Here is a 23427-nt window from a genome sequence, read left to right as displayed (position 1 = left end):
GTAGAGGTGGTGCAGAAAGCAGTATTTCCCAGATGGTAAATATTTTAAGGGATGAACAGGTTACTCTTTTGTTTCATCTTTGTCTATATATCTAAGGCCTTATCTTTATAGCAAAGGTTGGAATCCTTCATCCATGTGCCTTCATTTAAAAGAGGCAGCACCACAGGCCTGTGGATACTTTCAGTCAAAACACAAAAGCATATTTAAACCGTTTAAAGCTAGACCAGCATTAGGCACATTACTGAGTTATGCTTCCCCCTTAACTGATCTAGAACTGGTATGACATGTGTGAGGTACATCATGTTCATCTTCAGTATGTGTCCTGCAGCCACAAGGTTGTGATTCCAGATCTGCAGTTCCTTGTAGCTCTTAAGTGTCAGGCATTTCACACATTGAGAAGGAAATAGGCCTCCAGTTCACCTCTTCCCTTCCAAGCAGGTACATGGTTTTGTCATGGTTTTTTCTGTAAGTGGTGCAGGGGGGGATGCTGGTTGGTGTTCAGCCAGCACACAGGCATGATCCAGAGGAAAGGACAGAATGATGATTCAGCCAGCCTAGGATTGGATCTACATGCCATCTTTTGCCATTTATTCACAGCACTCTCACTGGGAACCTATATAAAATAAAAATAATGCATTCTTCTTGAAATTAGTTTCATTCTGATTACTCCAATATCTGTAGTGTATTTCAATCTTTTGAAGCAGAAAAATGCTTCCTTAAATTTTTCTGTTCTGGAGAGCCAGTCACTTACAGGAAGCAGGAAATTTAGAAGTCCAAACTGTCTGTGGTGAGAGCTTTGTTGCTACTTTGCTGTTCAATCCCTTTTCTTTTCTGAGAAAAGCCCACACTTCTTACTCTGTGTCGTCCTCCTCTATTTGATGTGTATATTGGTTTTATGGATTGTTGGGGCTTTGAGGGGGCAGTATACTCTTTGTTACACATTTATGCATGACTGTTAAGCTGTAGTTCTTCTCACAAGTTCCTTTCAAGTCTGGTGGAAGACAAAAGAAATAACGTTCTCTGCAGCAACTTCTCATGAGCTCATCAGGAAACATAGTTTGAGTGATAGACTAGAAGTAAATTTTGTAGATTTAGACCCCAAACTGATTTTCATACTAATGAGTGCATTGTGAGGCTGGGGCAGAGTACGGGGGTGGGGGTGGGGGAGAAGGTCTGGAAAGAAGGAAGGGGGAAGAAAAGAAGCAAGCAGTAGGAAAGAGTAAAATTGGGCCAAGGCATAAAGGATGCCTGAGTATCATAGAAGGCATTGGGTTTATCAGGATGGCTAAAGGGGAATAGACTTCCTTACACCTAGATGTTCCTTGTGACTGTTCAAGGATAATGAGCAACAGCATTCTGCTTGTTTGCTAGAAACCTTGGGCTCTCTTATTTTGAGACAGGTGAGGCAGCCAGCAGTGCCTACAATAGCAGCAAGAGTTAGAGCAAGTATCAAATGCTTCAAGCCTGTGTGGGTCAAGACAGTGAACATAGGGCTGCATTCTTTAGATTATAAGGTGCATCTCATGAGTAGTAAATTGCTATAAAATAAATAAAGCGTGTGTCACCTTTTTCCTGTTATTGTTTCATCTTCAGCTTAATGAGCCCTTATAGGAAGAGGCAGAGGCATTATGAACTGATGCAAGCGAGGCATTAGTTAAGTTGACGAGAGTCAGTGGTCTGGAAATGTCTTCAACTGTCAGTGCTTTTGGCCACACAGCTTTTTGGATTTAATGCAGCGTTTCTGGAAGTCTTGGTTCATGACAAATTGACCGTGAGCTGGTAGTGTACCATTGTGGCCAGGAGGACCAATGGGATTCTGGGGTGCATTGGGAAGAATCTGGCCAGCAGGTTGGGGAAGGTGATCCTGCCCCTCTCTTTGTCCACATCTGTGCTATTGTGTTCAGTTCTGGGCTCCTCAGTATAAGAAAGACAAGGAGCTACTGCAGGGGGTCCAGCAGAGGCCACAGAGGTGATTTGTGATCTGAAGCATCTCTCTTATGAGGAGAGACTGCAGGAGCTGGGCCTGTTTAGTCCAAAGAAGACTTAGAGGGGATCTCATTAGTGAATATAAATATCTCAAAGGCAGGGGCCAAGAGAATGGTGCCACACTCTTCAGTGGTGCCCAGCGACAGTTCAAGGAGCAATGGCCATAACCAAGACACAAGAAATTCCGCCTCAACATGAGGAAAAACTTCTTTGTTCAGAGCATGGGAACAGGCTGCACAGGGAGGTCATGGAATCTTCCTCTCTGGAGACATTTACACCCCACTGGGAAATGTTCCTGTGTCACTTGCTCCAGGTGCCTTGACAGGAGGATTGGACTGGATGATCTCCAGAAGGCCCTTCCAACCCTAAAAATTCTGGGATTCTCTGATTCTAATGGTAAAAAAGCTTTGTAAAGGTCTGATCATATGTTAGGATGCTTTTCTGCTTTGCAATGATGATATTCTGTTTTCATAGATTTGTAGAATTGTTTGGGTTGGAATGGACCTTAAAGATGATCTAGTTCCAAACCCCCTACCACATGGGCAGGGATATTTTGTATTAGAGCAGATTGATCAAAGCCCCATCCAATCTGGCCTTTAGAATTTCCGGGAATGGGGCATTCATAGCTTCTCTGGGTAACCTGGGCCAGCGTCTCACACCTTTACAGTAAAGAATTTCTTGCCTGCATCTGATATAAATCTTGCCAATTTCAGTTTAATGCCATTCCTTTTGTCCTGTCACTACGTGCACCTGTAAAAAGTTCCTCTCCAGTCTTCTTGTAGGTCTGCTTTAGGTGCTGGAAGGCTGTAAAAAGAGCTCCACTCTTTTCCAGGCTGATCAACCCAAACTGTCTTAGCATGTCTTCATAAGAGAGATGCTCCAACCTTCTGATTGTTTTCATGTTTCTTGTTTGGATTTGCTCCAGAATTGTCTACCATTTTTTATCTGTCAGTTTAAATACAATTTTTTTGCTTAAGTCTGTGATCAATTTTAAGGAATTTGAAGTAGAGAGTGTTTGGTTAGATGTCAGATAGTAGGTTATGGCTGGAGCCAGAAATGAAAGATCTCTTCTTCTGACGTTTTTATTTTTCAGTGGTATTATTCTCTAGACTGTACTGCCTTCCACCTGAGAGTTGCTTTAGCTGCTAATAAATCATACCAGGGCAATTTTCTGACTGGGAATGTTTTGCTAATCCAGGCTACCTCTACACATCATCAGGTTTATGGTATAGCTAACACCATGTGTGGCTCTACACATGTGTTTTGTTAATTCAGAGTTTCATTCTGTTTTGCAAACAGGGAACAAGCTCCTTTGTCACAACTTCCATTTGGACAGCAGGTCTGCTTATTGAGAGAAATTATTTTGTTTATACAGATGAACAGCAACTGCTTGGTATTTTTTGAGTAAATGTGTAAAGTTTTGGGTATCCAACACATTCTGTGGCCACCCTCCTAAAAGTTGCCACATCTCCTCTTTTGTCTCACATGATAATAGAACAGCAAGAGTTCTTTGTAAAAGGTTTCCTGTGTGCTTTCACATGCCAGTTTTGTGTAGTAACCAAAAGAGTTAGAAATGAAGTATTGAGTGTTCTGCAGAGCTAATTTTTAATGCCTAAGTACAAAGAGTGCAGTGTGGATGTTGTAGAGATTGGTGTTCAGCAGCCAAAGGGCCATCATAGACTTTTCAGGAAAAAAAATACTTTTTCAAAACTTATTTTTGCATTTGTACTGTAAAGAGGAAAGCAAAACCAGCTTCTCCCCACAGTTTCTCTGCTGCCCAGCTAGACTGTAATGATGCGTATCTGCTACCAATTCATTTCAATTTACTTTGGCCCTATTTAATGATCTCAGTTTTTGTTTAGTTTCTCTTTAAATTGGCTTATTTTGATGAAATGAAATCCTGTTTAAAGTATGCTGCCATGAAGTAGAAGAAAGGGAGAAAGAGTTTGTAATCTATTTAGAAAAGATTTCTATGGAGGTTGGATATATGTGATAAGGTAAAAAGTATTTTAAGGACTGTCTTGATAAAACTACCTGTTTTATCAGGTAAGTTTTACTGTATTCACAGTTATAAATTGGCACAGTTACTTTTTAGATAGTATCAGGACTTTTCTCTGAGGAAAAAGTGCAGCATGTTGCATCAACATCCTCCTTGCCTTTTAAGTTACAGGGTCTGAATGTGCAGAGACAAGCCCTGATTTTGGTGGCCCCTGAGATGACATTACCAATTCCTATCTGCACAGGTTGCTTGACCTGAATGAGGTAACTGAAAATAATGCAGGAAAAGGCCTGTGGAATTCCCAGTTGTTCTGTGATGGAGCTTAAGCTCTTATATAGACTCTATTACAAATTAGGTAATGAAAGCCTTGAAGTGTACAAACGTGTGGTTACAAGAATGAGGCAGAATTTACCTTCACTTCACAAAATTATGTATTTTGCTGCTTTTCCAGTGCATTGGTCAATCTGTTGTGTCACAGTGGTTTGTAGAAAAAGTGTGGGAAAAATAATACAGAAAAATACCAAGTTCTTTATTCTCCTTCTCAGAACTGATGTTTTCTCGTGTCTTTATGACAGAAAGTAGACCTCTGATTCCTCATGTTCATCAGGTAGTGATACTCCATGTTGATAGTGTGCATCAGCCATTTATTCCTACTGATCTTCAGTATCTGAGATCTCCTTGACCTGGGTGTTTCATAATTGAAACAGTGCTGTTAGGGACTTTCACTGTAAGAAAGTGCCTTGTTCTAAAAAGTATCTAATGGCATAAACAGCACTTAGATTTCGTAAATATTGTTTCACTTCCAATAGTTTCAACCATCCAGAACTCTTTCCAAAGCTTGGACATGATTTTTTAAAATGCTCCTATTACCTTCCAATGAACAGAAGAAATGCAGTTATTTTTCTGACTTTGATTTTTATTACCTTTCTGAACCAAAAATAAATCCTCAAGAAAGTCAGAGGAGGAGGACTGTGAAAGATCCCTGCATAAATGAAAGTGATATTACAGGGTCACCCCAAAAGCCTGGTGTGTTTGGCAGTCAAAATTGCTGAAGCATATAAAGATAGAGATTGGGTTATTAAACTGCTACTGCTGTCCTTAAACTCCTAGTGGATTTCAGCTTTAGAAAAGTGAATTCTTGCAAATGCACGGTGAGAGACAAGATTATTCTTAATTTTGTCTTCATCACTGTGACTGCCAACTCTCTTTATCATTTGGTACTCAATTTATCAACTCTCTTGCTAATTTGGTTTATTTGACACTACCAGCAGGCATCAAGGAAGTTCATGAGAATCTCATGTGGCCCTTCTGCTAATTATTTAGTAATAGGATTGCAGATGCAGAAGAAAGTAGGGAAACCTGAAAAGAGCATATTTAACTAAAAAGTTTTGTACTTTTTTTTTTTTTTGAGCCAGAATCTCCTGTAAAATTGAAGTCCTGTATTTTTACTTTGTGTATTTTGAAAAATCCCACTGATTTTGTCATCTTATGCACTTTTGGTTTTTTCATTTTTAAGATGTTTGTGTCTGTGAAGTGATAATGCTTGTAATAATGGGTGTGGGAAAAATATGCATGAATTTACCTTTTGCTGCAGGTTTACTCTTTCAAGCTCTAATAATTAGGCTACGTATGTTCCATTCACTAGTACGGGTCTGTTCCGTAGGAATGCATGGACTTAAACTGAATTTTAAATCTCCGAATATCTAGTGCAAGGCCCAAGCATAAAATTTAGACAGTTATTTTTACATTTTAATTTCCTGGTGATTAAGAAAGGTAGGCAAGTCTTAGACAAAATTTGAAAGAAAGGAAGATTAACTGTTTAGCAGTTGATTATTGGCACAGTTATTTACTTACTGAATGGACAGTTGGACTTATTTCTAATTTTTCATACTTCAGCTTTCAACCATACACTTTCTACCCTTTGTTGCTGAAATCTGTTGGAAAACTCCTCCCTATGAAAACACTGGTAGGCTCTGCTGAAGTCACAGCTCTTTGTCTCAGAGTAATTTACAGAGGTTACTCTATGTAATTGTTCTCTCATTTCTTTCCAGACCTTTCCCACTTTTTTTCAAGCATAAGCACCAAAACTGACCACTATATTGTGTGAACAGAGGTAGTGGTGTCATTTTGATATTTTCCTATATCTTTATCCAGGGATGCTGTTTCTTTCTACTGCTTGTTTCCAAATACTCATTTTTGTTGTTTCATGTGATCAGGTTGGGAGGCCACTTAAGGCTACACTAGAAGAAAATTTACTCAAATGAGTTGTCTATAAAATTTGATCTGTCTTGATTCCTATGTGTATCTATCAGAACTCATTTAATTTTTAAACTTTACCCGGAATGCTTTTGTGTTTTCTTCTGCATTGTTGTTTAATGCTAATGCTAAGTCTCGTTAGACTCCCCTCAAAAGCACCTTCCTTGGGTTCCTAACTACACTGTCTCTTTTTCAATATGTTAATGATACATTCAATTCAGCTCTTTGTTTACTTATCACACTTCCAAACTGTTCATTTTCAGTCTGGCTGAAATGTGAGCTTTATAATACAATAATAATAATATGATTATTTATATCACCCTTTTTATCTCAATTCAGCTTTACAGAGCCTAAGTGATGTGTTAACCATTTGAAATAATTAAATATATTATTTCCTGTTTTTCCTAAAATACACTGACCAGTACATATTGGTGCCTTTCAGATTTGTGCTCAAAATAATAAACAGTTTCTGAAATACCATTTACACTAGTACCATTTTCCATTTATTTAAATTCCCAAATTAATAGTAAATAAGTAATTTTTCTTGTGGTTCAATAACATAAAATAATTTTAAATTTAATTACTGTCCTTAAAAGTACATTTATTAATTAGTACATGTGTGCTTGGTTTATATGTGAGAATTATTTCAGAATGTCCTTTTACGTGAAGAGACAAGAACATCTTCATCGTTGTAGTTATTCACTTTGCACAATGGAGGTGAAGGCATTTGCAATTTGATGATAATGCCACTTGCCACAAGTACCATTAATTGCAACTATTCCATATGAAAATCTTATGATTTGATGAAACTTACTACTTAAACAATAAGCTTCAAAAATGTTGTAAACCCTGGAATCAATAACAGCAGAAGTTAGACTGCTTGAAACGGCAGTCTAACTTCTGCTGTCATTCAAGCTACCTACATGTTTCAGAAATACAAACATTAGAGAAATTGGAGTAGAGTGAAACCAGAATGAAGATCTGGTAGACTGGTATAATCTGTTACCTCTCCTTTTTCTTCTTTTCTCCAATCTAGCACATAGAAAGAAATGATACACCAACCTGAGTAAAAAATAGATCTTTTGAATATTTTGGCTTGCCAAAAACAAGTATTAAATTTTTCTAAAATGATAAATTACTGGAAATAATTCACAAAAAATAAGTCTGGATTTTAATTTAGTCTTCCTTTATTGTTCTTTTGTCTTATGTTGTGCTTACCACCTACACATCAGGATTTATTTTAATGAAGACAATGTACTGAGATACTTTGTATTTAGAAATTAAGTTGCCTTTGTATGCTGTGAAGGTCTTTCCTAATGCTATATGTAATGAACTAAAATCTACTAACTAAACATTTTCTGAAACAATGCAGTAGCGGTTATCTGTCCTTGCTTAGAATCCTTTTCTGGAGTTAGCCAATTCATTCAAGTGCAGAATTCGGCATAAATAGTGTGAAAGCTCCTCCTTTCCTTCGCTTGAGTAAGGACCTGTTTTCTCTTCCATGTGTATGAAAGTAACCATTTAGAGTAATGGACATTATGTGCTGCTTACTGCTTGGAGTAGGTGGGCTTTAACCACTTATTGCTTTCATTGATAGACTCAGTTACCAGCTGGTGCCATGACAGCTTCTATATGCTGCAGCAGTAATTTTAATATCTTGGTTCTGAGAGAAAAGATGAGAAGGAGGAAGGCAAATAATCTGTCTGAGGGCTTAGTGGTGTGCTTTATTTTTGTGAGAGTCACTGGCGGGTTTAGCTAGAACTGTAAATCTTTACTAAGGAACCTATGTATGTAATGCATTCGTATTCCTGGAAATTAAAGGAGGCATTACATTCCTTCAATGTAAGTCGGGAACTAGGAATGGTTTACTGTATTTCCCTCTTGCCAAATCATAGCAGTACCATTTCCCCCAAGTCCCATAATGAAACCCTGAATGCACAACATAATCATAGTCAGATTCAGCCAAGAAATGAAAACAAAAGAAAAACAGCTCAGTAAGTATATGAGAAGAAAGCTATTACATGAGCAGAAATCTCTTGGATATTGGCAGTTTTAAAATGTAACGTGGCATTCTTTTACTGTTGAAAGTATGACCTATTTATTTTCTCTTTTCTTTGTTTTAATTTTTTTTTACACTTATTATTACATAAATCAATTTTATGGTGGTTGGGTGGGTGTGTGTGGAAGGCAATCAATGTCCTTAGATTGTCTTTACGCATGTTCTCTTGCTTCACCTCAAATCCCATATTTCTAATCATTCTGTCATGTTGCTTAACAGACAATAAGACAATAAGTCCCTTGTGTCACATAGCACAAAACAAAGAACTGTGTTACATCCCAGTGCATTAATGCAGTTTCTTGCAGGTTTGAAAAAATAAAATAACTTTCTTCTGTGTCTGATTATAGTTTCTTGGTCATCACCTTTTGCTCAGTTTCCAGGGCCCTTTTGAGTGTGTTCCCAGACTTTCTTCTTCTCTTCTATGGAATTATCTGGTAGTGGTGACTGGTTAATTAAAAGCTATTTAACCCCTATTTATCTATCTGTGTGGCCCTTAACAACTGTCAGAAATTTGCCAAACTCTAGAAATTGCTTTTGGGTCTAAATCCCTATGTAGAAATACTCTGTGCGAAACAAAGAAACAGCTCTTGGAGTAGATACACTTTGTAAAAAAATAAGTGTCAGTATGTTTCATTTCAAGCACCAAACAATTCCCATTTTGTTCCTGGAAAATGGGTGTTTCTCTGTATGTATATCTTTATCATTATCAATCTATGTGTCTTATATGTGAACCATCATAGGCAGAATGTAAGAGCTAAATTTCTCTGATTCATATGGTCTCTCCCTAAAAACAGAGACCCTTATGCTGTGGCACAGCAGAAAACCAGAACTTCTTTGTTTGTGGGATTGCTATATCTGAGGTTCTTTTGTTGTTTTTTTCCCCATTGGTTCCCTCCCAACCTCCCCAATTCATGCATACCTCAGCAGGTTTTTTTTAAAATAGTAAAATAACAAATTAACATTACTTATAAATACTCCAGTAAAAAGCAGTTTTCCTTTTGCTCTTTTAATAACTTGTACTGTATCACTGAGAAGAAGTAAAATATGTGTGAAATCAAAATGAATCCCAAGCAGATGTTTGAGACACAGTTGAAATATTTAACTCCTTTATGCAATAGAGGAGTCTCATTTGGAGACCTATGACTGGACTAAAATGGGTGTTGGAGATAAGGTAGTTAATTTTTATAAGTCTTCCACTACTATAAGGGGATGCCCTAGCAGAAATTCTTCTTGTAATATTCCTATTAGTGATTTTAACCATTGATTTGCTAGAATAAAAGCTTTCTGATTCTATTACTGATCTAAACTCTGCGTTTGAATCTTATGTAAATCACTGAAACGTCTTCATTTTGAATGGTAGGAAGGCTAGATTTAGACTTGTTACTTTTCAAGATACTTACAGAAAAAGGAAAAAAAACCCCACAAACCCAAAAGAACTTGGAAATGAGGTGCAATGCAATTTGTATATACTGTACCTGTTTTGTCACCTGACTTCTCTTAAATTTGCTCTGAGAATAAGCAGGAGTTTAAGTGATCTGTGTAATCCCTGCCTTTGCTTCCTCTTGCTCTTTGTTGAGATAATGGTGTTCTGTATTTATTCACTGAGCCGTAAAAATTGTTTCTAAATAGGTTACACAGTTGTTAACGACTAACAGCTTGACTTGCTTAACATTTTTTCTTTCACCCCCGATTCTAGGAAGGATTTCTGTGTACATAAGGATGAACCATGTGATACTGTTGGTAAGTAAATAAACATAAGAGACTGTGTATAAACTACATAATAAAATTAGTTTTGTGTAATAGAAATGTGAAGCTAAAAGATGACAGCAAAATCAGCGATGGAAATAAGTAACTAGCTAAAATTCAAAATATATATTAAATGCTAATAATGCTGTTAGATTGGTGCTCCTAGTAAAATACTGTGTTTTAGTACAATATTTCTATCTCTTTGATAATCAAACTTTAAAACTTCTTTTTAGTCTCACTGACTAATAGAAAATTATTTTACTATTTTTAATTTTGAAGATGAAGGTAAGAAATTGTGTTTATGATTCTTTTTTTATGGAATGGATTTATCTTTGGTGTGAATATATGTATAATTTTTTTTTTTGTATTTATGATTTTTTTTCCTTTCAGTTGCAAAGGTTTGAGGAGAATTCTAATGTAAAATGTATTATCTCACCACTTGCTATTCTTTTTTCTTTTACTGATGTATCCCAAGTGTATGTGAGTTTATCTGTGGGATGGCTACCAATAGAAAAACCTTATAAATAAGAATGTAATGTGTTTCACAGCAGTAAATAATTAAGAGTTCATAGTGTTCTTTCACTAATTGATATATTGGTCTTAGGTGAATTCTGTATGAGTGTTACTTGTTTGGAGGCATTTATTTTTGACTTACAGGTGCAAAAATGTTTACTTACAGCTGAAAGAGGAAGCAATGTGACAAGAAGTCACATTTTATTCATCATTTTATGTTGACCTAAACTGAAATTTAAATCTGGAGTACTTCCAATGTATCTAAATCAGGATGGGCTTCTTCCTGAATTTCATAATTGAAGTGAATATATTAAAGGATTTTTCCTGAACAATGTTTTTTCTTTTGCCAAAGCTTGTAGGTAGTAGGAGAGCTATTTGTCTCTGAATTCATCCACAGAATTTTGAATTGAATAAGATTAAACTTACTCAAGTATCAGTAATAGTTCTGTGGTGAACAAGCTAGGATGAAGCTCGAAAATGTGGCAGTCTATTAATTGTCAAGAGCACAGGAAGTAAAGAATTTTAACTTAAAATTGTCTTAATATTATAGGCAACATTAAGTAGAGACCTTGACTGAATGATCTGGTATGTTGTGGATTGGGTGTTGTGGAATTTCCCATTATTGTTTGGAGGAACTGAGCCACAGTTTGTATGTACAGTTCTTTCCATATAGGTGCAGCAAAAGCAAAAGTCATTGTTTTCCCTGTGTTTCATCATTTATTTTTAAATGTCAGTCATTATTTCCCCAGGTGAATATAGTGCCTTTCCATAAATGTAGGGCATCATTTCTTCCATAAATAGTTAGACTACTGTGGGTTCATGCTCACTGTTTAGAAGATAATTTTTTGAGGGTCTTGTCTACCATCATTCTGGAACTCATCTAAGGAAGTGTTGAAAAACATTGCACATTGCTCTTGAAGAGAATTTTTAAAGTTACCTTACTGTCAGGGATATATTATGTCAATTATTTTAAGGCTAACAGGTCTATAATGCCAAATTTTTGAAAGTACACGTAGAAAGTTGTTTCATTTTGGTATGTACTCTGACTTTGTTTTTCACCCTAGGAAAACCAAAAGATTTTAGATTAGATCATGAGTAAAAGTTTGTTGAAAGGAATTGAAGGGCAGTTTGATCTTCCTATATTCATGCAACAAATTTATAGGCAAAAAGAGACAGTACATTCCAGGGATGTATCACATGCTGTAAATGACAGAATTTGCTAAAGATGGTAAATGAGAAACGCTAATGTCGTATACAGTGTCCAGACCTTGCTTCACCTTCCCCCCTCTCAAAAAGTCCAGAAGAATGCACAGTACAGACTTTTCTCTTCCATAAAGAGAGGAATAAAGCAATTCTCTCTGAAATATTAATATAACTGTGTAGGAATGTGAGGCAGTCAAGGTGATCTTTGTAGCACCTGGGCAATCCAGAAATGAAAGTTATGAGAAGGGAGCATGTATAGGACAGACTTCATTATTGGAAAGGGTTGTCATGTTGAATAATAGTTCTTTGCAGTGATGGATACTAAGCAGACAAATACTGGATTTATTGTTTAGTCATTACATGCCAAGACTCTCAGTTTTTGGACTGGACATGAGTATGCTATCAAGCCAGAGAGAGAAAGCACCAGTATTCAGTTATGTAGAAAAAGTTCTCATGTATTTACGTGGCAATAACACTCTTTTCTGTACTTCCAGTCTTGTTCTACAGAAAGTAAAGAATTTATGTACTCTTCAAAAAGTTCTTTTTCATTGTCTCTTAAAATAGCAGTGATTTATATGAAGATTTAATGGTTTAAACTAACCATTGGTATAATTAATCAAGAGCTCTGTTAAACAGAAAAAAATGTTTACTCAAAATCAAAGCCATATGACAAAACTCCCTAGAAATGCACTGAAATATATTTCATTAATGATTTTGAACAAAATATGTGTTGATAATCTTCTAAATATTCCTTGATAAACGCAATTGAGGTGGAAAAATGCAAGATTTTTTTTCTATAGTGATAAAAAACATTATTTGCATTGGTTGTCAAAAAGTTTCATTCTTAGGGAAAAAAAAATGTCTATCTTGTAGACCAAGCATCATGGAGAAGAGAAGGCTTTGGGGAGACCTCATTGTGGCCCTCCAGTACCTGAAGGGGACTTGCAAAAAGAAGGAAGAAGGGTTTTTTTATGGAGCCAGATACTGTCAGCACAAGGGGAAATGTTTTTAAACTGAAAGAGGTCAGGTGTAGATTAGGTGTAGGTAAGACATTCTTTACTCAGAGGGTGGTGAAGCGCTGGAACTGGTTACCCAGAGAAGTTGTGGGAGCTCAAGGCCAGGTAGGATGGGCCCCTGAGCAACTTGATCTAGTGAAAGATGTCCCTGCTCACAGCAGGGGGGGTGGAACTTGATGATCTTTAAGATCCCATCCAACTATCTCAGTACTTCATATTAATACTTCATATTTTATAATTTTGCAAAGTAGACAGAAACAGAGGAATGATTTCAGGCATTTTATTTGATTTCCCCAAAGTGTCTTGAAATTTAGGAAGTAGAATGTATTTATTTTATGCCTTTCAATATTAAGTATTTCTCTATTGCTAGAAATGTTTGGAAATCTTTGCTGTACCCAGGAAGATGACGGTCTACTTTCTTATTTCATAGTGTAAATCCAGAGTAACTCAGATAATTGCCTTCCTTATCTAATCCCATGTTTCTGTGTAACATTAAGCTAGACTCTTGTGTGGTATCAGTCAGCCCAGGTCAATTGATTTCTGCAAAGCTATTCTGATTTCAGCATTTTCAGTGGTTGCAGCCACTGTCAAATTCATTCTGGGTGGAGATCTACAAAGCAATTGTTTTAGGCTGAAAATTGACCAGATCCAAGTGTTCTTGGGTTTCCTCTGCTTGGTTGGTTGGTTGGCTGCAGCATTCTTTATTCTTTTTGCCCCTCCTGTTCTGCTCATTTGTATGCTTTCTCTCCCTTATTCCTGCACAGAAGTGCTCATATCATACTGCTCCCTTGATTCTCTCAGTTTGTCTATAGTTTAAAGAGAGGTTTCAGACCTTATTTTTCAGTATGATCATCAGGGACATCCTACGATTACAACAGAGGATTTCTCTGAGGGTAGAAAAATATCAAGATGTTTTTATAAAAATTAAATTCAATTTATATAATGAAAAGATTATATTCAATATGTAATTGTCCAAGGTTCCTTTACCCCAGAAGACAGTTGGGTTTTGGGATCATAGCATTTTTCTCCCACAAGCAAGTTTTGTTAACTTAGTTGGAGGAAGCTGCCTTTTGAATTTTTGGCGATTTGGATTGTTGTTCTTTTTCTTGGGCTGATGACTGGTGAAATTATGAGTGTAGACATCCCAGTGAGTTTCTAAAAAAAATTAAGAAGTACTTCAATTGTTGGTTTCCAGAGAAGTCCATTGCAATAGAATCAGCACAAAATGCAAGCTGGAGATTGCACATGCTATACATGCATGTTCTTGTGTGTAACTCTTCTGGTATTATCATATTGAAGTAACTGAGATGAGCAATGATTTATAGGGAAAACTGTTATTGGGATATTGCAAAAACCTTAAAGAGGGGAAAATAAACAGATATTTTCTTGCTGAAATCAACAGATATTTTCTCAACAAGTAGGCTTACAAGTAAACACAGAAAGACTATTTCTTGAAGCAAGTGTATGCACATTTTAATTTCCCTTCCTCTTGTCTACGTTTCCACTTCAGCAATGAAGATTGTGAGACTCTAAGGCGTATTTCTTTTAGATTAGATTTGTTTTTTGCTGCTAGCTAGTGTCTTCTGTGGAAGCACTGTACTAGAGAGTTCTTAGAGTGCAGTGTTACAGGCATGGAAATATTCTAAAATGATGCTTGTCACTTGCAGGGTATAGGAAGGTTTCTGAACAGTCAAGGCAAACAGGAATCCAAAAATCCCAGAGCCTGTCATTTATGGTATGTCCTAATGTTGATGTGCATTTTTGGAAACAGGTGTTTCCACAAGACAGGTAAAGCTGAGACTGGGGTGTGGGCCAGGATTACTACCATGTAGGATGGAACATGGAAACTATGCATAGGTACTGCTCTGTACATAGCAGAGTAAAGTCAGTCTTGCAGATAGAAGTGCAGGAAGAATGCTTAGAGGATGAAATCAGTTAAGGTTAGAAAAACGAGTCTTGTAATATTTTTGTAACATCTAGGTTTTTTAACATTTCAGCATTGCTCACAGTCTAGTTGGATATTGGTGAAAAGTGTTACGTTTTAAGTAACTGAATATTATGTGAGTATGTATCATTTAAGTCTCTGTTGACTAAGGTTACCTGTACATAGAGATGTACACTAGCACATTTTTCAGATATGCATCACTAGTGTAATTAATTTGCTTGGTTTTGTGGTGAATGCTACTGTTCTTGGTGCCATGGGGAATTCAGATTGGGAGGAGGGCAGTTGAATGACAGATTGGATGATGAGAAACAATTACAGCAAGTTTCTCCCAGCAAAGGCATAACTACAGTCTGTTAAATTTCCTAGGTCTTAAATGTTCTCTGACGTATCTCCAAGCTTGATGCTAGACAAAATTTGCAAAACCAGCAAAAGCATTTTAAGCTCTGAGTTTTGCTGTTTGAATTGATTTGTCCCACTGAACAAGAGATACTCTAAGAATGTATCCTATGTAAAGGAAAGATTTTTTTTTTCTTCTGTAAGACAGCTGACATTGAGAGAACTGGGCTCACAATTTAAACTGCAGAAGATTTCCAATGCCTAATCTAATCTTAAATCATTCACATAACCTTTACAATGCATACAATTTTGCATTCATGCAACTTTCTCTTTTCCAGCAAAGTCATGATAATAACAGCTCACAGACCTATACAGAGGGGAGCACCTCATACAGTGAGAGCAGGACCGTCTTTTAAGTGCTTTTATGGAAAAGCTAGCCAAAGAGATCTCACTCAATTTTAATTCCTGGATTTTTGTTTTTTGTAAAACAAAAGCACTATAAGTCAGATGTGTATCCAATACCTGCAAATGCCTCAGTACCTCCATTATTCACATGTGACTTCTGAACATTGATTTTCTTCTGTAGAAATACAAAAGTTCCCTAGGAAGGGATATCCATAAGATGGTCCAGTGTATCTAGTATGCAGGTACCTGTAATACACAAGATTTTAAAAAAACAATTGGAAAATTTTGACTTCTACAGCCTACAGAATAAAATCCAGCTTTGTCAGTGAGTTACATGTCTGTAAGTACAGCAAAACAGATCCTAATTAATTATGAATTCCAATAAATGTGAAAAACCAAAGCAAAATAAGTAAATAGAATTTACCTCATATGTCATAAAACATCAAATGAATTATGCATGTTTGGTGCATTTTCTTGGCAATGCAGAATGCTGACTACATGTGCTCAGTCATTACATCCAGACTTTGCAGTTACTTCCTCAACTTTATTCTTTTTATATTCAATTCAGTTCTAAAAATTATTAAGCTTCATGTTTCCAGCAAAACTCTTAAGATGCAGTCCTGTCTTACCTTGTCTCTTGTCTTACTGAGTTGGAATATGACAAGACTCCAGTGAGACTGGAGAGATAAGTATTTACATCAAGATATGCCAACCTTTGTTTTCAAACGATGTTGTAACTTCAGACACAAAATAACTGGGTTACAACACATCAGATTGTTTAATTTTCCAGTGCTTTGTTTAGAATGTTTAAAGCTTAATTAATCTCAACAGCAGAAGGGTGACAGAGAATGAATCTGTCTGAATGGACTCTTGATGGCAATTTCATAATCACTGAGGTTTTAATTAGTGGCCCTTTCCATACTTAAAAAACAAGTCTTTTCTTCATTAAATGATTGATCAAGGCCTTGATGCAGGCAACTCCTTTGTTTTCTTTATTTTATGTTATTTTACTTCGAAGTAGTTAACCAATGTATTTAGAGAGCTGAAAATAATGGAAAAAAGGTATTTTCTGTTTTGTTTTTCAGATTATAATACAGAGGTCACTGTTTTCTTGCTAAGTGTGTGTTAACAGTCTGTCTTAGGAAGCAGTAGGGCCTTTGAGTGTGTTTAGGAGGATGGGAAGGTTAATTTTCATGTCTACATATAGTTTCAGATCTTTGCAATGAAGTCTATGTAAATGTTAGATAAAGCTGAGAAAATCTATGACATTCTGTATTAAACTTCCATTAGCCTCTGGATGTTCTATTTAATGGTATATTTGAGGCTGAAACATGTTGCTCATTTGATGTATAGGATAATTTTGTGCATTTGTTGATAATGTTGGTATGGATAGTTGTCTTTGGTACTATTTATTTGTATAATAGCTGTTTATTCCTGTAATAGTTCTAAATAAAAAATAAATGCACTATTGTTAAGATAGTATTAAAGGTGCAATCATTCCTCAGTTTTTAAAGAAATAAACTTTTTCAGATAGTGTCTGTCTTGAAATATCTCTGAGGTTAGACATGATTTTTTCCTATATTGAAATAATAATTATTAGGTTAGACCTATATCTAACTCCTGTTGCACATTCCAGTTCAGATTTAGTTGTGCTCTTTCCTATTTAGTTAACATGGGATCATTGTTCTTAGCATATGTTTAAATCTGAGTGGATTCAGCTACAAGATCAAGCTCTGAATTTGGCTCTTGACTTGAGTAAGGGGTGGTGTGATATGCCTCAGTACTATCCGCTGGCTCTCGTAATTTCATATTCTTTCTGTGAAAATGCAGTAAAACTTTTTCATTCTCTACAGATTATGCTGGCTCATCTGTAGGTATGTCTTTAATTTTATTTTGTTTTCTGAGTTTAGTTTCAACTTATCTGAGGTATTTAAAATCCTTTTTTAAAGGAATTTGAAATATAGAGAATTTGAAATTCTTACACTATATGTAAGAATTTTGACATTACATTGAATAGCATTTAAAATATTTATGTTTCAACCTGGAACTTCAGTTCAGAATTTTGTCCATAGACAAAATTCCCATGTCCATCAGAAAAAGGCACTCCAAAGTAAGGACAAAGGAATCCCATGTATTATGTGGTGCATATTTACTACGTGTTAAAGGAAAAAAAAAGGAAATTGCAAGGTAATTACCACAGTAATTTGTGTCTGTCTTGTGAATAGTGTGTACTTTGTAATTTCCTGTGGGGATCCTTCACTTAAGCATGCCAGATGCAGAAGTGAAAAATGAGTGAAGCCTCTGGCAGTACTGCCATGGTACCCAAGAGATGCTCATGCCAAGGATGGCCCAGGGCAGTGAGACACAAAGTAGAGGACAGAAGTGGGCATGGTTTACTTAGGATTACGCAAAATTTTTTCACCAGGAGAAAATGTACCATTTTTGCTAATCATATTGCAAAAGATAGAAATATGAGTGGTTTAGATACCCTCTCAATGCATTAAACAGTGAATTATGTTTTGTGTCACTCTGATCATTGAAATTGTTGAAAAACTGAATCAGGTCCAAGCAGCTGCGAGCACTTAAAAATATCTTTCATTGTCTCCTGGATTTTACAACTTCACTACTCATCTTTTATGGTTTTCTTTTTTAATATGAAAAATATAAAATCATGTGTGTTGGAGCTGTAAACAATCATGCATCTATAATAAGTTACTCTATATGCTATAATACCAGTATATACTCTGGATTTGTTGTATAAAGAATAGTTATTAATGTAACGTATCATGCATGCAATTAAATTTAAAAAATAAAAAATGAAATGTGCTGTCACACATTACAAATTAAAAGCATTCAAAATATATGGCTGTAAAATACTTGTTTTCTAGCTAGCACCCATTTTGCTAATATTAGGCTTGTGTTCAGCTCTTCATAGCTATGCTTGTGTATAGTATCTTTGTTCCCTTAAAAGAAACATTTGCAAAGTTATGCATGAGTAGTCAGCTTGATATTGTGTTGTGCACTAGGGAATCCTGGTGGTTTTTAGTGGAAATGTTTTCAGAACAGTGTTTTCAGAGAGGCAGGTAGCTCCTTGCAACTACTGCATCAGTTTCTGCATCATGTAACTATATAATGGTGGGGGGAAAAGCAGTGTAATGGAATTAGATTGTAAAAACCACATTTATTTGAAGAGTGGGATTGGAAGTCAGTGGCACATGAATCCTTTAACTGAGGAGGAGACAAAAAGAGCTCCATATTTGTGGAGAGCACTGCAGATGATCTATTCATCTGCATCTAACCTGCCAAACCACAAGGAAAAGTGCTCCACAAATGTCAGCAGAATAGAACAGAGGGATAGGGCCAAGTCTCACTCTTCATTTGAATGCCTTTGAGAAGACTTTCAGTTTGAATCTGTTTCATAACTCCTATTTATGGCATTTAAATGGCTACAAGGGTGGGTTTTTTGTACTTTGGTTTGAGCCTATACTGAAGTTTTTACATTCTCAGGATGGTAATACCCTACACTGAGTAAGCCATTAAGTCTTCCTTTTACTCTGATTGCTCAAGCAGGGGCTAGTGCTGCATTCTAGTTCTCGGTTATCTTGCATCTTGCACACTGAACAAAGGTTATTTTGGGTTATAATGGGTACCCTGGAAGAAGAAAGACCTGATACTCTCAGTCTATTCAGCTTGCTTTCATTGAAATCAAACTTCCTGAGAATTATCCCAACAAACTCCAGGAATTTATGAACTGAAAACAGTTTGCAAGACCCTTGAGATATGGACTTGAAGAAACCCATCAGATCGTGCTGTCAGTCAGTTATACTGACTCTTACTGGGGCAGCATAAATGCTTTCATCACATGTGATAATACAGCATGAAACAACATAACTTTAGTTATACCAGTGTAGACAAAATACTGGATGAATATCTGCAGATAACAATAGTAATTTTAAGTCAAATTATTTTAGCTAAAAAGAGGTCTGGTGGAAGACCCTTCTCAAGGTAACTTTTTCCTTTGTTTTCACTTATCAAAGATACTAGCTAAGCTATGCATCCATATCTGGTCCTTGTTTTCTTTATAAAGGAACAATTGGCTATTCAATTCACATTTCCTAAAAGATGTGCTAGTACTTTATGCTAAAAACAGCCCCTAGAGCAGTCAATTTATTATAGTGCATCTCTCAGTGAAACAAAATACAGTTTCATGTAAAAATCTTAAATAGCACAAACTGCAAAAGCTTTTGCCATAGAATAGTACATTATGCTAAAAGTCAAAGAAAAACCAGACTAATACCTCTTTCAATCCCATTAGCTGCTCCTTGTCTCTCATAAAAGAGAGCACCCCATTAAAAAAAGGAACAAAAATCTTGAATATTTTCTTTAAGAGGGATCTCAGCAACAGTAAAATAATCACTTTTGTATCACTTTTGAGTGTATCATGAAAACATGAGAAGTGTTTTACAGGAATCACTCTGGTTTCAGAAGATGAGGAAATATTTTACTGTGCTGAAGCCCTCTGTGTCAAGCAGCAATTTTGTATTTCTTTAACAGAGGTCATTTCCATAACATTGGTATTATAAAATAAGTTGTGAAAGAAAGAAAGACAGTCTTATTTTCCTCATAGTTTGTTGCAGGAACAATAATAAGTCTAAATAATATAGGGTGAAAATTATCTGAGCAATTTCACAGTGGTTTGTTGCATATGGGATGGTACCAGTCAGCTTCTAGGAAGAAGGCATCAGAAAATAAGTTACAGGAGAATCAGCTTAATATAGGGTATCAAGGCTGTAATTCTTTTAAGACCAGGAAAAACATCAGTGATATATTATGAGTAGATCAAGCTGGTATGGGGAATTGATGTTACACAAGCCTGGGGAACATATTCAGGAAAAAAAGTTATTTGATGGAATGAGACAGGAGGTGAATTCAAAGGCATTGCAATGTGTGTAGATGTACAGAACATGGAGACAGCTGTAGCAGCTGCACACTTTATGAATGTCAGAACTGAAATCCGGGTATCAGGAAGGCAAGAAGAGAGATAATCACCTGGGTGAATATTTTCACTAGTTAGATGGAGTAACATAATTCTTAATTAATTCCAGTATGTATTTTACTCTGTGGTGCTGATATATTTTGACACAAGTGTGCAGAGTTGTAGGCTCGTAGTAGTCTAAAATATATTAAGTGAACTCACACTGCACAGCAGTGGAAGCAGTTCTGAAAAGTAATTGTACCATCTTGTGTTCCAGGACTATATTTAGTCATCATGTTTTTTACGGGGAGAGTCAAATTTTTTCAGAGGCAGAATCAGAGACAAGAGAGAGTTGTAAACATACAGCATTTTCACTAAAATAGGAGTGCAATAAGTATTTTCTGCTTTTTTGGTTTTTTCTATTTACAAATAACAAAGTACATTAAATCTTGACATGACATAGGCACTCAAGTTTTAAGGTCAGCACAATTTTTTTAAGGTTACAGAAATGGTGTCAAATGTCCATCTGGGAAATAAAGGCTGCCTCAGAATTGATCTTGGAAACTAGGGTAACTTTTAAAGCCCCTGCATAGTTCCCTGGAAGTCTAAAACTTACACTTACGTCAGCATTTAATCAGCATGCTGTTTCTGTGCACTGTGCTTCCTATTTCCTTAAGCCACAACCCATGACGTCAAATGATAAGACTTTTAAAACAATATTTTAAAAGAAAATGTTGGGGTGTTTTCATGTATTCCAGACATTTAATATATTTTTTAATTGACCAAGTCTTTCTGTATGTTATTTTTATAAAAAGTTGTTTACATAGTGATTGAATTTTGAAAAAAAAAAAAGGTAATTTAAAAACTGGCAGCAGCAAGAAAGCATCTGAAGAAAATCTATAACAAATTATTAGAAAGAGTTGTCTTCATCAAATGAGGTCAGTTTCTCTTTCTTAGTAGTAGCAGGTATTCATACTGTGAGTTCTTATACTGTGATATTCTTGGCAAACTAAAATTTCACTTGCCTTTTTGGCAAAGGTATGTCCCTTTGAATTCAGACTAGAAACTTTTGTTCCTACTTTCCTTTTACAGTCATACCCTAGGAGAAACTTCAGTTTACAAGCCTCCAAAACATTTTGTACAGTTATACTGGGCTAGAAAATGAACTTGTTCTCTCTTTTTGTTTAAGTTAACTCTTTTTAAATACTTGTCCTAGTAAATCTGTGCCTTCTGTTTCTTACAGATTTTTGAATGGACAAATAACAGATAAAAATCATCCCACACTTATGTTTAAAACAAAATGTACTTACCTGAAGACATTTGATATTATGTGGGATTTTGATTTAGCAGAATGATGTGGCACTGAAATCAGTGCAGACCATTGTGCAGCCATTGCAATATTCTGTGTGATCACAGTTCAAATCTCATTCTCACTATTGGCCCTCATATGCTCGCTGTCATGATGCTGAGCATCCCCCGGTGCTGGGAAGGAGTATGTGTCTTAAAGCCTGCTTAAGCCTATTGCTCTATTCAAAGTTCATTTTGTCAGTTATTCTGTTTTTGTACTCTCTTTTGAGCTGAGCTACATATGCACTTATGCCTTGCTGGACTGGCTAACTCAAGCAGCTGTTCACACTCTTTTGATTAACTCAGGCATAAACATTTCCACAAGCAGTTAATCCACTGAACTGATATTGGCATTTATCTAAAACTAGCTTTCCAGTAGTCCCTCTTTTCAGTCTTCTTTGCAGCAGCTGTGGTTAGTCATTCCCTACATTCTTTGCTCAGTTTCAAAGGTACATCACCCTTGCCTACCACACCTCTTTTAGAGGTTTCTTGACCAGAAATCAAAAGGTAATTTTTTTTTTTTAATAACCAGATTTATTTATGAAAAGTGAGTTTCAAAAAGAAAAATAGAAGATGAACTAAATAAAGACCAAAAGAGAAGAAAAAGAAAAGTGAATATATGTATGTACTCAGAAGTGTAGAGACAGTCAAATGAATAAGATATAGCCTTCATAGCATGTACACTTTGCAGCACTACACAAGTGTAGGTGTCAGTCTGGAGTAGTGGTGCATGCAGTCACAAAGGTAAAGAAGTAAAAGGGAAGTGTATTCTTTGGTTTATGTATTTCCCAGTCATTGTGGCGATCCATTCATAGCAGTCTTTCCTTAGGGTCTGTGTGGGAAAGCCTGAAAGACTGCCAAGCAACATTGTCACATTGCCCACCTGTAAAGAAGATGTAATTGTAAAGCAAGAAAGCAAGTTTGAATTGTTAAAATTGCTTCCTGTGGTGTACTGCGGTGCTCACTGTCATCCATCTCACCATTTCGTAGAGTAGCAAAGGCTTTTGTTGGTGTACATAAACAGTTTTATGGTAGGAAGCGGCCCAAACTCATTATCTGGGGCATGTGATAATCATTCAAAGGAAGCTGCCTGTCTGTCCCGTCTATCCAATGCATCAGTGAAAAGCATATCCTCCAGATTAACTTATTTATGCATGTATTTGGTAAGAGCTGTTCTCATGCTAAGCTTAAAACCTGTTGCTATCTCTTTAAGTAACAAACTTTCCCTTTACTAGGTGAGCCTCATTCAGTTTTGTTGCCAAATTAGGTGAGGTGTCTTCAAAGTCACATCTTATTTGATTGTATACGGCAGTTCCATGAAGGTTTCATAAGGCAGTCTTATAATTTACCCAGGTACTAGATGAACTGAAAGTCTTTCTTGTGTAAGTCCTAAAAATAGACATTGCTACTTCTGTCCAAATGTTTAATTTATAAATTTAGATCAAGATTCTTATTAATTTTCTATGCCATGTAAAACAAACATCTAGGAAAATTGCTCATGAAAATTATGCCATGAGGAAGTTAAAGTAAACTGTTTCAATTTCTTAGAAGATTGAGTTACTTCTTAGAAAGGTTACATTTGGTTTTTCTTTCATGTTTGTAGTATGACAAAATATGAAGCACAATTTTTATTGCATAAAA

General features: G+C 36.0%; 1 protein-coding gene across 1 annotated transcript in view; it reads left to right on the top strand.

The window, feature by feature from the left end:
* The window catches only part of ADAMTS19 (ADAM metallopeptidase with thrombospondin type 1 motif 19), a 124903-nt gene that overhangs the window by 34045 nt on the left and 67431 nt on the right, over positions 1–23427 (top strand). The window contains exon 7 of the mRNA XM_041401130.1: positions 9997–10040. Coding sequence (XP_041257064.1) covers positions 9997–10040 — 44 coding nt within the window. The remainder of the gene's footprint in view (positions 1–9996; positions 10041–23427) is intronic.

Source organism: Onychostruthus taczanowskii, unplaced genomic scaffold (assembly GCF_017590055.1).
Source record: "Onychostruthus taczanowskii isolate IOZ18803 unplaced genomic scaffold, ASM1759005v1 scaffold186, whole genome shotgun sequence".
Lineage (NCBI taxonomy): Eukaryota > Metazoa > Chordata > Aves > Passeriformes > Passeridae > Onychostruthus > Onychostruthus taczanowskii.
The sequence above is the reverse complement of the archived record's forward strand: the minus strand, read 5'-3'. Positions and strand labels throughout refer to the sequence as shown.